We start from the raw sequence: 18,141 nt of genomic DNA, 5'->3' as shown, positions 1-18,141 counted from the left end.
AGTAAGGATGGAAAGATTAGGGGTGAGCTACGGTAGGAGAGGGAGACGTAGAGAGAAGGGTACGAGAGAGAATGCGAGGTAGGGTGAACCAGGGACAGATTGATTGATCATTTAAAATTATCTGCCGCGTCAACAGCCAAGGTGTAACTAGGGACAGAGAGCAAGAGGAAGAATTGTGAACGAGGAAGCGGGAGAGAACGATGGCTTGAGCAAGAGTGGTTGAGGGAGAGAGGGAGAGGGAGAGTATGGGTGGGGGTAAGAGAGGACATGTGTGCCGGGGAGAGGACAGAGATGGAGAAAGATTTTTCTTTGTTCTATTTATTGAAAAAATTCTGCCGCGTTAACATCTAAGGTCAATAGCTCCGTATTCAAGATACAGCGATAGGGTGGGGCTTGAGGACAAAGCCCCCAAGTATAGCACAATGATAAGGTATTGTGGCGAAAAGGGCAAAAATTAATTAATGACTAAAATAAGTGGACAGAACATGGTGATGAAAAGAAGGAAATGGAATAGGATAAGTGGACAGAACATGGTGATGAAAAGAAGGAAATGGAATAGGATAAGTGTACAGAACATGGGGATGAAAAGAAGGAAATGGAATAGAGGAGAAGAAAAGGCGAGGGATAAGGTCCAAGATAGGGGCGATTCCCTACTTTGGGCCTGTCTGCGTCTCCTAAGGGAGAAATATTAATTTCTCATAATGGCGTGCATGCAGAACATGTATTGAGCAACTTTGCTTAGGAGGTCGACTACTCAAAAAAAAAGTGGAATTCTAATACTTTGCTTTGTGATTCCTGGCGTTTAATTCATAAGATATCAATTATACATAGGCAAATTACTGAACATTGTTTTTGAGACTATTTTGTATCTTCTGTTGTTCATGGCTGGTCTTACGAATTAATGCGATTTTTTATATTCCAGTATAGATTAGATACTCAAATCTAAATTCTTGCATTTAAAGGTTTGCACTCAAACTTCAAATATGGCCTCTAAAACTTGATTTTTTTTTTCTTTCATTTTTTCTTGGAACAACTGTACTGCAGCATATGCTTTTACAGTTAAAAGGTTTTTCTCTGCAACGTCTCATCTCCTGTAAACATTAGTTACACCTGCTTTACCCTTTTATCTTTATTTATAGATTGCTTCTCTCCTCTTATAAGTGAAGAGAAGTGAAGTTTTAGGACTCAGATCAGATTTATACACTAGATACATGAATTTATTGAATAATCTGTACAGTACATCATAAAGTTCTGTTATACAATCAACAAAATTTATCAAAATAACAAGTCTTCTGTAACTGCTGTTACTTATTACTGTACAAGATTTTTTAGCATGGAGGAACTACTGGTCTATGCCAACATTCGGTCTTCAGCGTTCCTTTGGTCCTGTCTCCAAAGTTTAACCTTGGATCCGCTATCGATCTAGATGCCGTTTTTCATTACATGCGACTGCAACATTGTAGTTAAGTACAAGAACATCCCGTATTGTGTTGGAAGAAAAAAAAAAAAAAATCTACACACCTCTAATACATAGGTAACGAATGTATTTCACGTTGGGGGACAAAATGAATTCACGCTCAATTACACTGTTGACCACCTCAAAGGTCCATAGCACTTTCAATATAGTTAAAAGGGATTTCTACTAGTGGTATTATCTCAAGACCAGCTGCATACGGTGGTTTCGACTTTTCTCTCGTGTTTCCTATTGCATTCTTGGACCAATTTTTCTAGACGTGAAACGGCACGAAAGGGATAGGGAGGGAGGGAATGGAATCCAATCAACGTTCTTCTGCCTCCTTAGTCTTTTAAAAGGTCTTCAACAAGACTAGTGTGTCAAGGTGGTGTATTGCCCACACTGCTACTGGCGAAGGTAAAGGAGCAAGGGAGAGAGGGGGTAGTGAAGTTGATCCAAGTCTTGGGGTTATAAAACAATACACTTCGATTTACTAAAACATCCTTTATAATTTTGTACTCCTTACAATAATTGGCAGTCGCGGGACACCTACCAAAAATTATTTATACAGTTTATTTACAATACAACTCGCATCCTGCCCTTTGTGGGAGACGACCACCCACTCTGAGCTATATAAATAGTTTAATTTACTACATTAACCTTGCTCAAAGTTCCCACGTGAATAGGCCAAAGCCAAGTTTTTAACGTGACCAACTTCAAACAAGGCCAATGCAACACGATTTAACCCTTGACATGACAACCAAAATAAAAAATTAAGATATAACACTGCGCTTAGAGTTCTCAATCTAGGTTGCCTTTCTTTGTACAAGGATATAAATAAATAAATCATGTATAAATTCTTAAATAATCATCTGCTTTGAAAATGTTAGCTGTCTCCATGTGTTGTGTAAGTGAAATGCATGTGGAAGAAAAAAAATAAATAAAGACTAAAAATACTCTTAGCCTAGTACTTCCAACATCCAAGCATAAAATCATTTCCCTCCGTTCTTTATCTCCCATAGTTTAAAAATTTACTACAAAAAACACCTGTACCGAAAATATCTTGTCGTCACAAAATGCTGGAAGATTGATCAAGATATCAATTTTGTTTACAAAGTCTATTCATGATGCATATTAGATCTAATTGGTACATCAGGTCTAGGATCAAAATGCAAGGTGGCCTACTTTCAAACAGCTGACAGATGTTTCCGAGTATGAGCGCACACTAGCACCTTGCATCCACAACTTGGATCCACAACAGTCAAGGGTGTCTAATACATGAACAATAAATTGATCACAGGGTGAGGTACTTTTGTGAACCCGATTCTTTGTTCCACCGCAGAGCTGACTTGAAGGCAAGCACAAAATCTCCAACATGCCTACGCTCCTCGAGCAGCAGTGGAGCCGACCAGCTTCTTGAGGCCTTCTGTGCTCATGGACTTCGGTCTCTCGATGGGGAGGCCAAGAGCCCTGTCCCACACAAGGGATGAAAGGACTCCGAGGGCACGGGAAACGCCGAAGAGCACCGTGTAGAAGTTCATCTCAGTCATGCCATAGTACTGGAGGAGGACACCCGAGTGTGCATCAACATTGGGCCATGGGTTCTTCACCTTGCCAAGCTCAGTCAGGATTGGAGGAACGACGTTGTACAGCTTTGCAACCAACTGTGGATATTCATCATTTTTTCAGGAAAAGTGTGTAAGTGACAGGTGCATGTGTATACAAAATAAAATAAGGAAAAGTATTATAACTATCCCTAATACTTTGTTCTTATAATCAGTTAACAAGAAATTGCAAAATCTGTTTAATAACCACATTTTTATCAATTGAACAGAACAAAACTGGCTAAAGGTTCACAAACCTTGAAGAGTTTGTCATCTGGCAAATGCTTAAGGGCAAATTCTCGCTGGCAGGTGTAGCGTGGATCTGTCTTGCGCAGGACAGCATGGCCATAACCTGGGACAACCTGGCCCGACTTGAGGGTCTTCCAGATGAATTCCTTCAACTGGTCCTCAGTCACATCATCACCAATTTCCGATCGCAGCTTTGTGACCCACAGCAGCACCTAGAAGAGTAGTTGACCATTACTGAAGGATTCCTCATAGTTCACTCCATTTTACACCACTCTTTTTATTATGTATCCCACCATACAAGTTTTCCACATACTTACCTCCTGGTTAGCAAGGCCATGAAGAGGTCCTGCCAATCCATTCATGCCAGCCGCGAAGGAGAGGTAGGGGTCAGAGAGGGCAGAAGCTACCAGATGGGTGGTGTGGGCAGACACATTGCCTCCTTCATGGTCACTGAGAAAGGACATTACATGAGTAAAGGAATGCAACTTATCCTCAGTGAAATGTTTAAAATCTAACCGCTCAGCTCTCATAATCTTTGCACATTCAGTCCACTTCACTAATGCAGGACTTGTTGGGGACTCGGTAACATAGAATAGTCTGAATTGAGTTATGGCTAGGAAGCCACCTCACTCATCACACTTAACTAAGCTAGTCACAGGACTCCCAACCAAGACTGGAGGAATCTCCACCTTCAGATCAGTGTCCAAGGTGTCCTTGATAGCCCTCCAATCAGGGCCTTTCTGTTGTCCTGTCCCTCCTTTTGGAGGTTGCCCTGCAAGAGCATATGTGACTCCTCTCTCAGACCTTCCCAGGGGTAAAATTAGTGACCCCTAGAGTGAGCTTATGCTACCTTGTCACCCATCAAGCCCACAAAAGGACTGACCTTCGCACGAGTTTTTCTCATCATTGCTCTTATATAAGGTAAGATGCTGACAAAAGCTTTTAGTAATATGAAAAACATGTAGGGATTTCACAATTAAAAATATTTTAGGCTTAAATAAAAATTACCATTCTATATCCATGGCTAAAAGATGGGTTAAACTAATTTGCTATAACTTGGGGGAAAGAAATAAAGGAGAATAAAAAAAAGCTACTTACCTATGAATAGTGAGATAGAGACGCATGAGTTCCACAAACTGAGGGTCGTCGTAGCCAAGCATGGCAGTAAAATTTGCTGACCAATCTTTTGAGGTGTCGATAGCTCCAATGCTGGTTCCATCACGGTATAGATTGCGGTAGATTGTGGCTGCTACAGTGGGAAGCTTGGCAATCAAGTTGAGGGAGTCCTCGTAGCACAACTGTAAATGCAAGGTTTTACAGAAACTACAACATTGCTTTTGTTAAACCATGTTAAGCTAAATCTAACCGCTCAGCTCTCATAATCTTTGCACATTCAGTCCACTTCACTAATGCAGGACTTGTTGGGGACTCGGTAACATAGAATAGTCTGAATTGAGTTATGGCTAGGAAGCCACCTCACTCATCACACTTAACTAAGCTAGTCACAGGACTCCCAACCAAGACTGGAGGAATCTCCACCTTCAGATCAGTGTCCAAGGTGTCCTTGATGGCCTCCAATCAGGGCCTTTCTGTTGTCCTGTCCCTCCTTTTGGAGGTTGCCCTGCAAGAGCATATGTGACTCCTCTCTCAGACCTTCCCAGGGGGTAAAATTAGTGACCCCTAGAGTGAGCTTATGCTACCTTGTCACCCATCAAGCCCACAAAAGGACCGACCTTCGCATGAGTTTTCTCATCATTGCTCACTGATAATTTAATTGAGCTATGCTCTTACTTGCTTTACTCAGAATGTTAAAAATGTAATGAACTTGCTGATCATGTGACATACCTCCCAGTACTTCCCCTTGTGCACACCCTCACTGTAGCCCTTAGCAAATTTGCTCTCTGAGTTCAAGGCAGTGATGGCAGCAGAGAACTGAGCCATGGGGTGAAGGTTGGAGGGGAAATTGTTGAGCATGTTGACGATGTGGGGGGGCAAGTCAGCACGGTTGGCCCACTCCTTTGACAGTGCATCAACCTGTGTGGATAAGATAATACATAAATAAGAAATATAGGCTTTGAAAGCTTTCACTTCATAAGACAGGAGTTACCATTGCGAAAGTTTTGGGTCAAATTATCCTAGAAATTAAACATTTTAAATCTGAAAATGAAATTAAAATCCCCTATTCCCATTATAAACTACACAAAGAAGAACCTTGACATTTGTGTAATATCTAGACAAATACTTCAGATCAAAAACTTGAATAGTTGGAAATTTTCCTTTATAGAACAAACAATTCTTCTTCTTTTACTGTAAAATGTAATTAAATCTAAGATTCTTTATACTCTTGAGGAAAGTGTTGAAATAGTTTTATCTCTGTTCACTCTTCCCTTATTGAAGAAATTGCAATTTTGCTGTAAGTAAAAAAAAAAAGCAATGGAGTCAAGACTGTAGAATTACAAAATTTTGCAATCCTTTCATTATGCTTTGATGAACCTATACATTGCTACTCTAATATAATCTTAACCTAGTTGTTGGAAAGGTTAACAATATATATATATATTTTTTTTTCCATTGAGCTAAATATCAATAAAAAATACATTCATTCTGGTGTAACATCAGTGTTATATTGTGTTCCTGAAAACTAATACTTTCTAGAAAGAACTTTAACCCAATGACTAAGGATTTCTGTACCCTCCTGTATTTTCTTTGTGAATTGTGTTACATACAGATGGCTCCACTTGTGATCAGATACCAAGGAGTTTATTACTAGGCCCTTACAAGTACATTAATAGTTTCTAAACCTTAATTCTGGGAAGCTAGGTATGTAATTTTGTTAGACTGCAAGATGGTAGTTAAAATGAAAAATGGCCCATGAAGAATTTGGCATTTGACAACCAATATAAAGTAGGGTTTTAGCATTATTGATCAAAGAAGAAATGGTTTGCTTTTCCAAATCATCTTCCATATAAGTAGGATCAACCAGATCCCATCAAATATAATATGTTCTTCCTCTCTGGGTAACCTGTGTGCTTTCTGCCAGTTAAATCAACCATTTCTGCCTTCTTATTTAACCCAATGCCACTGGGGAAAATTAATTTAAAAAAATTGGGGAAAATACTGTGCTTATTTTCTATATTTTTGTGAAATGCTAGTGCTTAGCCACAAAGGAGTCAATTAGTAAACCTTGCGACCTTGTGTGATTTGAATTGGCTGGAAAAACATTTTTTAATAGTGCTACGAATATCGAAGGTGTTATTTTTATTATATAAACATTATAATTACTATAATGTTATAAACATTAGTAACGGCAAAATAAGATAATGTAAAATATTTTCGTAAATCAAAGAAAAGGGTAAATAGGCGAGACAGGCAGTACTCGTAACTTGTTCATTAGTGACTTGGTACAAGTGTAGCCATCTATGTACAAGTACTCACAGTGGACATAGCTTGTACGTACACGTAATGCCCGTTGGCATTGGGTTAAAGAGAAAATGCAAGTTGAGTGAAAGTATATAGTGCTTGGCCCATACAAAAGCTGCATTAGCAACTGAGTTTAGGCAGGTGTACTAAAATATCGCTTGGTTCTCTAACTGAGGCAAGAAACTGCTCTTAAATGTTGACTGATTTCACAAAAACTGTCATCTTCAGGAACTTTGCCATTCTTTAGGGGCTAATCTTAATTGCAGGTTGGCTTTTTTATATTTTCGAACAGGCATGAATCTTGTGAAAGCTGTTACATTAATAATATTCAGAGGAAGGAGAAGATTTGCCATGTTCACCTCTTCATAAGCTTTTTTCTTGGATCTTTCAAATACTGGTCTCGATACTAAAGGCTTCCCTCCACTTAGCTGTTGGTTGAGAAAGTAAATGCCTGGCTAGTACATTCAAATAAAGAGGGAAAAGAGGTGGAAAGCTGGAGATATGGATAACATGGAGTTTCAAGAAAAAGGTAGAAAATTGCATTACTAGGGCACAGGCCTAAATTATAGAAAGGAGAGGAAAAGGCTGAGAAAAATGAAGCAGTTCCCTTTTCATTTTCCTCAGAGCTTTAGAGCAATCCATTCAACATCTTTTCTATAATCTCCTCCACAATATCTTTCAGCCTAATAACTTCCTTTGTTCAATGTTTCGAAGGCAAGACAAATGTCCTTTCCTTACAAAAGCTTCCTCTTGCCAGTGGCGTTTTCTCCAATACGGAGATTCAAAACGATCCTATCAGCCCCAAAAGAAAATCCCAATCAAGCTGGTCTGCCCGACTCACCTGAGCCTTGGTGGGGATGTCTCCAGTGCAAAGGAGCCAGAAGAGGCCTTCGGGCAAAGGCTCTGCACCACCTTCAGCAGCAGGAAGGAGCTCCTGGCACTCTGGAATGGAGTAGCCTCGGAACCTGATGCCCTCTTCAGGATCCAACACAGAAGTCTCCGTCACCAAGCCCTTCATGCCCCTCATGCCACCATACATCTGTTGGAAGATGGTCATAGGGTATTACTTTCACCTTTTGTGCTAGACAAGAATTATCCACTGGGCCACAAGTCCAAGTGCATGGGTAACAAACAAATTCCTCATTATCTCATTAAGATCTCATTCCAATATACAGCAGTTAGGTTATATATATATATATATATATATATATATATATATATATATATATATATATATATATATATATATATACATACATACATACACACAGTATTGAAAAGCAAAGCATCTGGAGTAAACACTTACCATGTCGACGGTGATCTCTCCAACCTTGGTGTTTCCGTATTCTTTACGAAAAGCCTTTACCTCTTCCTGCATGGCCGGGATCTTCTGGGCCATCACTTCCCTGAGGTCGGTGGACTCGGTCGAGTACTGTGCGCGGGAAGCTAGGGCTGCCAGAGGGGACGCCTTCTGGAAAAGAGAAGGCTTGTTATTCCAAGGCATATAGCTACAAAAGGGATTGTAATCTGCAAATAGGACCAATATATCTACTTTGAAGCATAGACATCACAATTATTAAATAATTTCTTTCATCACAAATGTCCAATGTTCTGTCGAGATCATGCCTTTAGTTTGTCCCCTTGACAAGATTAGACTCATTTCTCAAAATTTGCTGTACATAAATTTCTATGAAAGATATTGAAAGTTGCATTGTGAATGAAAAAATATCATAGAAATGCAAGGATAAATTTGAAAATGTTCTGAGAAATGCCACTAAGTAGCAAATACTTTCCTTCCTCTGCCCGATGATACAAATTACAAAAACTTGATTTACTGATGCAATAAATTCTTAGATATGCCAACCTCTGCTGCAAAGGCATTAACGAGTAAAGTTAAATGGACAAACCATAACTTTTTTTTCTTTTCTTTTTTTAAATATCAACATTAGTCAGTGTTTTCAGCTTACTTTGGCACCCTCTAAAATATGAATGATGCACTGCAATGGACTTTTCCTTTATGAAACCCTTCACTTTCAAGATGAGAATTCCTGAACAGTCTTCATCTACCCAATTTAAACCCTTTTGAAACTTACTTCCAACAAGCATACTGGGTGTTCAGGTTATAAATCTACAAAACACTGAATGCTGACACACCAAGGGCTTGATGCTTGCTCAGTTTTATAACCAGAGCCAAGGCAAATCAAAAGAAAAGCAGTTCCCTTTCTGGATCATATCTACCTTCAACCTGTTCTTTAATGAGCAACCTTCAGTACTCTTCTGAAATTATCTACAATTGCCTATTCAATTCTGCAGCCACTAATCAAGACAATCTATGTGCATACACTGCACTAAAATAACTGCTTGCTGTTCAAGAATAAAACTTCATGACTTGGTATTAATATAGACTATCACCAAGTCCCTTTGCAGGAACTGTGTTACTACAAATTATGCAAAATGAAGGTCTGTGTATCTCATGTAAACCAAGTTGCAACTTTTAAAAAGAATGCAACTATATTTAGGGTAAATTTAGCACAAATGCAGTGTGGGATTATAATGGCAACTATAGTGCTAGATAACCAAGTGTTTTGCAATTTTTTTTTTTTTTTTTTTTTTTTTTTTTTTTTTTTTTTGTGTAATGAAACCAGATGTAAATACAATCATTCAGCAAATGCTTGCAAACTCATAAATAAATACTGCACACCAAAGATGGGAGGAGCAGAAACACTTAAAGCAGATGGTCTTAAAAAGGACTAACACATCTAAATGCATTATATGAATGACCTTCAACCTTCTCCATTTTACCCAACTGGCACACAATCTTAAGAAACACACTGACATGCCCTTGATGACCTTTCTGCTCTTTCTTGAAATTTCCTCTTACTCATTTTACATTAACTAATTTTCTCTTGCTTTCCCTGCCTCCCTCAGCATTACTAAAGGCTTTATGCATGAACTGGCTTGAAGTGGAATGCAAGATTAAGCCTCTGTTGCCCATCTGTTAGGAGACTGTCGTGGTTTCTATGATGCAACAAGGCACTGTTACAAGATGGTTATGCAGCTACAAGTAGTACGGCCATTCTCACTGCACACTCTCTCTTGCGTAATGCCCTTGGGAAATCACTGCTAGAAACCTTCATGAAAATACCACAGCAGCTATTCCTTTAATTCTTATCCTCTCCAAATTTATCCAATATGTCAATTATATGACAAGGTCTCTTTTCTCAGGCTCTGGAACAATCTTCCTGTCTGATCTTTCCCAGTGTCTTACAACCTGTCCACGTTTAGAGAGTGGTGTAGACAAGTTTGACCTTCCTTTCTCTTTCCTTGCTGAAGATCATTGATAATCTGTTTATACAGTGAATTTCCTCAGCATAATGAATTAAAAGAATAATATTTCACAACAACCAAGAGCATCCACTTTAAAGGAAAAAAAGCAAATAGAAGCTTAAGTACAAAGTAATGTGTGTCAGTACTATTCCCAGCACCTGAGGGAATAGCTGAACTATACAACCGGGTAAAAAACACTATGAAGGTCAAGAGCAAAGGGACTCAAACACCTGCCAAGTCATGCACAAAAGACAACTTCCCCTCATGTGATATGGCAGCCGTGTAAGCCTGTAGCCTGGCTCTCTTCCAATGGACAAGAGAGCTACGTCAGAAGCTATAAATAAGAGCGCCACATCCCAAACCCTGAGGCATAACATTCATTGAGGAACCAATACTATTACCAGGTGCTACTATATTCCAGGAACTGTGGAACTCTATGGCCATCTTCCAGATTTGCTGAATTAGCCCTTTCACATGGCTTAAAGTATCTATCCAGATTTAAAGGTTTCTGTAATACACCACAAAAAGGTAGTGAGACTTTATAGTACCTAAGCAAAAGGTACTGGCAAATCAATGAATACAAGAAAAACTACTACTGACATACAGGGCTTTGGCCAAGGTCTGAGGAAACCCACAAACCTGGTCGAGTGCCAAACACAATTTGTATTTGCTACATTATTCCTACATGTGAGTGAGAGCTCTACTCCTCAGGGGTCACAAGAAAATACCATGTTTCTCATTACAAAAAAATCCCAAGGAGAAATACCTTTCAACTACTTACCCCCCCCTCTCTCTCTCTCTTCCTCTCTCTCTCTTCCTCTCTCTCTCTTCCTCTCTCTCTCTTCCTCTCTCTCTCTTCCTCTCTCTCTCTTCCTCTCTCTCTCTTCCTCTCTCTCTCTCTCTCTAAGCATGAACAAAATATAAGGACAACGCTTCAAAATTACCAATTTCTGATTAAGTTACTATTAACCTTTACTACTTATTCTGCATTACTCATTACTGCTATTCATAGGTTCTCTACTCTTTATCAGAGATTGTTAGGGGAAGGGGATTAAAATAACTTGGTACGAGCAAAAGAAAGATAAGGCAAGGCATTCCCAACATTATCATGATTTGGTCAAGGTTGCTGATACGAGACCAAAATCTGTGACTAGACCTTTGGCACCTCCTATCTCTCCTCCTCCAATGGCCAAGGACAACCACCACCAGATAGCATTCAACACATTCTTTTATGCTTGGAGCTTTCCATCACTCAATCTCATGACCCATTGTTGTCTGGCCTTAACAGGACACTTCCTGGTGCTGTAACATGGTTAAATCACAGTGTACGGTTTGTTCGGTTTGTATCACAAGTTTGTAAACCTCAAAATAAAAGAATATTAAACTAACAAGGTCCTAGGATGCTTCTATATTTCATAAGGGTGTATGATAACAGGGTGGGAAGGGTGGAGAGAGGGAGAGAAAGAAGGGAGGGGATTCATACATATGTGAATCAAATATTTGGATTCTTGTGCTTGGTAATATCCAAAAGGACTGGCAGCAAGCCATTCTCAATCCATTTTGGATTCTAAGGGTCTGCAATTTACAAAAACTGACCTTATGGAATTACATCACGGATATGATTTCACTCATGACCAGAAAACACCTTCCTTAACACCAGTTATCAGTGTATAGAAAATAGCAAGTCATTGGTAGAAGAAATAATCTGCAGACGAACAGTAGTGCCAAAAATAAAGGTAAAATATTGCAAAAAGTGCAGCAGAGCCTAATTTCATGCGGTGCTCCCAGGTTTCAGCTCTATCTTGCTGTGGATACCAAGGTGAAGACAAGGTTTTTTGGGCACTGTCCAGTCATGGAGAGATCGTAGAATACTGTGATATAGAGTTGGGGACTTAGTCTCTGGCAACTGCATCCGTCATGTAAAGAATTAATGTGTGTAAGTGAGAGAGAGAGAGAGAGAGAGAGAGAGAGAGAGAGAGAGAGAGAGAGAGAGAGAGAGAGAGAGAGAGAGAGAGAGAGAGAGAGAGAGAGAGAGAGAGACAGAGAGAGAGAGAGAGAGAGAGAGAGACAGAGACAGAGAGAGAGAGAGAGAGAGAGACAGAGAGAGAGAGAGAGAGAGAGAGAGACAGAGAGAGAGAGAGAGAGAGAGAGAGAGAGAGAGAGAGAGAGACAGAGAGAGAGAGAGAGAGACAGAGAGAGAGAGAGAGAGAGAGAGAGAGAGAGAGAGAGAGAGAGAGAGAGAGAGAGAGAGAGAGAGAGAGACAGAGAGAGAGAGAGAGAGACAGAGAGAGAGAGAGAGAGACAGAGAGAGAGAGAGAGAGACAGAGAGAGAGAGAGAGAGACAGAGAGAGAGAGAGAGAGAGAGAGAGAGAGAGAGAGAGAGAGAGAGAGAGAGAGAGAGAGAGAGAGAGAGACAGAGAGAGAGAGAGAGAGAGACAGAGAGAGAGAGAGAGAGAGACAGAGAGAGAGAGAGAGAGAGAGAGAGAGAGAGAGAGACAGAGAGACAGAGAGAGAGAGAGAGAGAGAGAGAGAGAGAGAGAGAGAGAGAGAGAGAGAGAGAGAGAGAGAGAGAGAGAGAGAGAGAGAGAGAGAGACAGAGAGAGAGAGAGAGAGAGAGAGAGAGAGAGAGAGAGAGAGAGAGAGAGAGAGAGAGAGAGAGAGACAGAGAGACAGAGAGACAGAGAGAGAGAAGAGAGAGAGAGACAGAGAGAGAGACAGAGAGAGAGAGAGAGAGAGAGAGAGAGAGAGAGAGAGAGAGAGAGAGAGAGAGAGAGAGAGAGAGAGACAGAGAGACAGAGAGACAGAGAGACAGAGAGACAGAGAGAGAGAGAGAGAGAGAGAGAGAGAGAGAGAGAGAGAGAGAGAGAGAGAGAGAGAGAGAGAGAGAGAGAGAGAGAGAGAAAGAAAGACAGGTAAATGAAAAGATTATTGGAAAAAGCAAGACAAATCCTCCCACAAAAATGACATCAGGGTTATTTGAAGGCAATTTAAAATGTAAAAGAAAGTACAAATAAGACAAATCCAAGCCAAGAATTGCTTTGGATGTGAATGAACATGTGAATGAACTCTAGCCTAAACAAATAAACTATAACAATCATTGAATAAACCAAAAACCTTCCTGACCCCTTGCCAATCGCCATAAAATACAAACCTTCCCAACCCAGGGGTTATGCCCTTGGATCCCCTTCAGATTGCCATGTTTCCCTAACCAGTGCAGTCATTTATTATACTACAGCCAAAAATAAAAATACGGAAATCCCTAATTTAACCCTGTCAAATTTGAACTGGTACTTGAACTTGGAGCACAAATTTTTTAAGAACAAGTGCATCATCCTGTGCCAATTCAGTGCTTCAATCTTATCCCCGAATTCTTATGCATGAAAAATCAAACCAATGACAAAACATTTCACCAGTTCATTACTCTCTCCCAACAAGCTTGAATACCACGTGACCACAGCAACACTTTCTTTATCCATTGGCACTGGCATATTGCTTATTACTGTTAAATAGTTTGTCATACCAAATTACATAGAGCATAAAATGTTCATCAACCAATAGATAGTGGCAAACATACTTCTTTCTTGAGCACCATCTGAGCGGCATGGTTTATTTACACTGGCTTTGCGGATTACTGAAAAGGCGGGGAACTTAATCTTCGGGCAATTAATTTCAGTACCTTTAATAAAAAATTGGGTATTTGTTACAGTGAGCAATGCACCTCCAGAGACAAAGTTCCAAAACCAGGGTATCTCGGTGGTCTTTAAGATGGCAGTGTCCATTTCCCTCTATCTCTGTGTGTCGCTTATGATAACATTCACCAATGTTTGTTTACTAAATTCTAGACTAACACGCAAGCTAGGGTAAACTGATGAGATTCTTGTAAGAAGTTGTAGTCAACAGTATAGGAAATAATCTCCAGACATGAAAAGCAATGCCACAAATAATAAAAAAAATTGTAGAGATCACCACTCATAGCACAAAGTCCAATCAATCCTCCCGAGTTTCAGCTTTATCTCACTGTGCATACCAAGGTGAAGGCAAGGTTTGCTGGTGAGTGTTGGATAGAAAAGTCCATCAACTCTCCCCTTAGACAGTACCCAAAGGGCACACCCAGTTATGGAACTTAGATTGTCAAATAAGGTTTATTATGAGGAGTTGGGGACTGTCTCTGGTGAGTGTGCCTATACTGTAAAGAATTACCAAGTGTAGTGAGTGAGAGTAAGAGTAAAAGAAAGAGAAGGTTAATGTTACAGAGAGCAATACAAGGAGATAGGAGGAAAATGGACAGTGCCTTCCCGTAGAGCATAAAAAACAGAGGAGGCGGCAATATAGGTTAATCTGCAGCAGCCTCATATGTACCAGGAAATGAAGAAAATAGGCTCTGGAGGTCACTGCTCAGAGACTAAATCCACAACACCCTCACACAGCCAGAGTCCTGAATGTCTCGTTTTCTATAGCTCCATTTTATACATTTTCTATGTCCATTTTCTTTAATGATTGCGTTTTCTATTGACAAACCTAAATACAATTACAAATTAGTTATTTATATTTGTAATTTTTTCATATTCCTCATTACCTCACCTCTCTCTTCTTGATGATAGATCTCTCTGCTTGCTTTCTCAAATGTATATGTTCATATATTTTTTCCTTATCATTTCCATTATCTATTCTTAACAATTTAATGATATTACTGCTTGTTTAAATTAATTGCCTCCCTTATCAGAACAATACACATTGTCAGTTTCCTTTAAGCTTTTGCCAAGACAGGATCTTCAGACTTCTATGGTCAGTGACATGGGGTCCATTTGATTTGATATTTAAATAATATTCAATAAGTATTTTGTTGCTTTTATCATAACAGATCATTTCAGTGTTATTGATAAATGTATATCATGGTAGGTATGGGCAATTTTTGAAACATCATGGCAGTCAGGGCTACCTCTTGCTCGGTGAGTGCCAGTCACAGTGTTTCTTACGAATCTGCATGGAGCATCTTTCAATTTCCCTTCGAGAATACTTGTGATTGCGCAGCTCATAGGTACCCTCCACACTGATGGTATGGGTCACAATTTCTTTTCCATAACAAATAGGTCAATTGGGAAGAAGTGCTAATAAAGGAGCGGGTTTGTTCCCCTCCTGTCTGGGGAATAAACTGAAGGTTGGTGAGGTTAGGTTGGATTTCCGGGTTCGAATGATATGGGTAAATACTTACGAGCAACTTAACAGTTTATTACATTTGCATTATTTGAAACTTGGCTCGCCTTTTCTGAAACCAGACTTTTTGCACGGACCGTTTAGCAATTGTTCACACGGGAGCTATTTTCTTCCGTGTTTGTCAAAGTTTGGCTTGGGTTTTTGAAAAATTAAATTTCATAATTCACTTTTAAAAAATTTCTGCAGGTTCCTACTGACATACAGTACCAGCACCCCCCCTCCTCAAACTCCGGTTCCCTTTGCACCCCCCACCCCCCTAAGATCATTGGGTAAAGGAAATATATAAAAACCAATCTGCTTATGGAACCTAGTCTCTGAAGGGAACATCTCTCAGTAACAACTACCAAAGAGAAAAAGAGTAAAAGAAAGAATTGAGAGAGAGAGAGAGAGAGAGAGAGAGAGAGAGAGAGAGAGAGAGAGAGAGAGAGAGAGAGAGAGAGAGAGAGAGAGAGAGAGAGAGAGAGTGCGTGCGTGCGTGAGTGAGAGTGCGTGCGTGAGTGAGAGAGTGAGTATGAGAGAGTGAGTATGAGAGTGTGAGTATGAGTGTGAGTATGAGTGTGAGTATGAGTGTGAGTATGAGTGTGAGTATGAGTGTGAGTATGAGTGTGAGTATGAGTGAGAGTATGAGTGAGAGTATGAGAGTGAGAGTATGAGAGTGAGAGTATGAGAGTGAGAGTATGAGAGTGAGAGTATGAGAGTGAGAGTATGAGAGTGAGAGTATGAGAGAGAGTATGAGAGAGTGAGTATGAGAGAGAGTACGAGTGTATGAGAGTGAGTATGAGAGTGAGTGTGAGTATGAGTGTGAGTATGAGTGTGAGTATGAGTGTGAGTATGAGTGTGAGTATGAGAGTGTGAGTATGAGAGTGAGAGTATGAGAGTGTGAGTATGAGAGTGAGAGTATGAGAGAGAGTATGAGAGAGTGAGTATGAGAGAGAGTACGAGTGTATGAGAGTGAGTATGAGAGTGAGTGAGAGTGTGAGTATGAGAGTGTGAGTATGAGAGTGAGTATGAGTGAGTATGAGAGTGTGAGTATGAGTGAGTATGAGAGTGTGAGTATGAGTGAGTATGAGAGTGTGAGTATGAGTGAGTATGAGAGTGTGAGTATGAGTGTGAGTGAGAGAGTATGAGAGTGTGAGTATGAGTGTGAGTATGAGAAAAAGAGAGAGAGAGAGAGAGAGTGTGTGAAAGTGTGAGTGTGTGAAAGTGTGAGTGTGTGAAAGTGTGAGTGTGTGAAAGTGTGAGTGTGTGAAAGTGTGAGTACGAGAAAGAGAAAGAGAAAGAGTGAGTGTGTGAGAGAGTGAGTGTGTGAGAGAGTGAGTGTGTGAGAGAGTGAGTGTGTGAGAGAGTGAGTGTGTGAGAGAGTGAGTGTGTGAGAGAGTGAGTGTGTGAGAGAGTGAGTGTGTGAGAGAGTGAGTGTGTGAGAGAGTGAGTGTGTGAGAGAGTGAGTGTGTGAGAGAGTGAGTGTGTGAGAGAGTGAGTGTGTGAGAGAGTGAGTGTGTGAGAGAGTGAGTGTGTGAGAGAGTGAGTGTGTGAGAGAGTGAGTGTGTGAGAGAGTGAGTGTGTGAGAGAGTGAGTGTGTGAGAGAGTGAGTGTGTGAGAGAGTGAGTGTGTGAGAGAGTGAGTGTGTGAGAGAGTGAGTGTGTGTACATGTTAAGTGATAGTGTGTGCATGCCAGTGAAAGTAAGGCTGACAAAGTCCACGAGAGAGCCAGAGAAGGGGCAAGGGCGAGAGAATTACCCTCGCCATCTCGAGCTAAGGCTACCCCCCCGCCCGGCCTTGGCTGACCGACGAACACCTGGCACTGCTGAGCTGACGGTGAAACACGGGGAAAATTCCTCGTCCTTTCCCCGAAACTTTCCACTCGCCTCATATGAACCCCCCCATGTACTGGAAAAAAGATGGGGGATGGGGGAAGGCAAAGTACACATTCCGACAGTAAAAGCCGGCACCCATTCATGCCATGCCTACTCCCTGGGCGAATAAATAATTGGGTAAATTATTAAATGAATACCTCCCGGCTTTTCCACGGGGCGTCCACCAAGTCATCGATCTAAGGCGCCGGGTGTTATTGAAGACCCCGAATGACCTATTCGAAGCAGGTCAATGTCGCGCCGAAGCGAGTGAATATTGATGCCTCATCCATAACTCCGACGAGAGAGAGAGGGAGAGTGAGAGAGCGAGTGAGAGAGAGAGGACGAGGATATTACGCAACAGTGACATGTCCGGCTCGCTCAGCTGATTCCCAGCCCGCGTCCCACCGGCTTCTCTCTCTCTCTCCCCTCTCTCTCGCGCGCCTTTCTCCTCGCGTTTCCCTACCTGTTGGTGTCCTAAGAGCCTCGCGGCGGCATTCCTGAACAGGGCCATCGTCGTCGTCTTTTTTCTTTTTTAATTCCCGTGCACAGAGGATGGATGGAACCGAGCCGGAGACGTGTGAGCGGTCGTCGGGCTCCCTCGCTGTCTGGCGCCTCACTGCCTGACTCTCGCTCGCTCCCAGACGGAACACGACGTCGGCCGGTCACGTGACTCACTCTCCGACACGACGTCGCCTACTCCTCCTCGCTCCCTTTCGGGGCGTGGGAGAACTTTTAAAGGATATATCTTACTAGCATCTGCTTTTATTATGTTTCACTTTAAGGTTGATTTATTATAATTTCCTGATTACGTTTTTACTGAATCTCCCTTCGTCTTCCTTTTTTTCGTTTATCTGTTAACATTCTCTAATGTTTTTTTCAATAGCGTAATGATGACAAAAAAGGTATCACGACAAATAAATCATAACTGACATATTTATATGAACTAATATTATGAATCCAACTACATTTGCCTTTAAATTAAAAAAGTAATTTAATATATATGAATGAATTGAATATCTAT

General features: G+C 40.8%; 1 protein-coding gene across 2 annotated transcripts; it reads right to left on the bottom strand.

Annotated features, from left to right (window-relative positions):
* Positions 1 to 1,203: 1,203 nt before the first annotated feature.
* Positions 1,204 to 17,750, bottom strand: LOC125046371 (probable citrate synthase 1, mitochondrial). 2 transcript variants are annotated; one of them, XM_047644096.1, is made up of 8 exons: positions 17,584 to 17,750; positions 8,033 to 8,197; positions 7,568 to 7,765; positions 5,152 to 5,340; positions 4,405 to 4,604; positions 3,624 to 3,756; positions 3,315 to 3,518; positions 1,204 to 3,117 (listed from the first exon to the last, which is right to left on the bottom strand). In XM_047644096.1, exons 1-8 carry the CDS (start codon positions 17,629 to 17,631, stop codon positions 2,833 to 2,835), a joined length of 1,422 nt encoding a protein of 473 aa, XP_047500052.1. In that variant the 5' UTR covers positions 17,632 to 17,750; the 3' UTR covers positions 1,204 to 2,832. The 2 variants fall into 2 exon arrangements, with proteins under 2 accessions (XP_047500052.1, XP_047500054.1); XM_047644098.1 differs by having other exon boundaries at positions 8,033 to 8,194.
* Between the last annotated feature and the right edge of the window lie 391 nt (positions 17,751 to 18,141).

The sequence above is a fragment of the Penaeus chinensis genome, chromosome 39, assembly GCF_019202785.1.
Source record: "Penaeus chinensis breed Huanghai No. 1 chromosome 39, ASM1920278v2, whole genome shotgun sequence".
In the NCBI taxonomy this organism is placed as follows: Eukaryota; Metazoa; Arthropoda; class Malacostraca; order Decapoda; family Penaeidae; genus Penaeus; species Penaeus chinensis.
Note: the sequence above shows the minus strand (reverse complement) of the source record. Positions and strands in the feature narration are given on the sequence as shown.

Excerpts from the sequence above, each read along its gene's own strand:
- LOC125046371 (XM_047644096.1), bottom strand. The coding sequence starts at position 17,631 with ATGGCCCTGTTCAGGAATGCCGCCGCGAGGCTCTTAGGACACCAACAG. Across the intron at positions 5,341-7,567 it reads ACATCCCCACCAAGGCTCAG|GTTGATGCACTGTCAAAGGA; the intron begins GTGAGTCGGGCA and ends TTATCCACACAG. Across the intron at positions 3,519-3,623 it reads ATGGCCTTGCTAACCAGGAG|GTGCTGCTGTGGGTCACAAA; the intron begins GTAAGTATGTGG and ends CTACTCTTCTAG.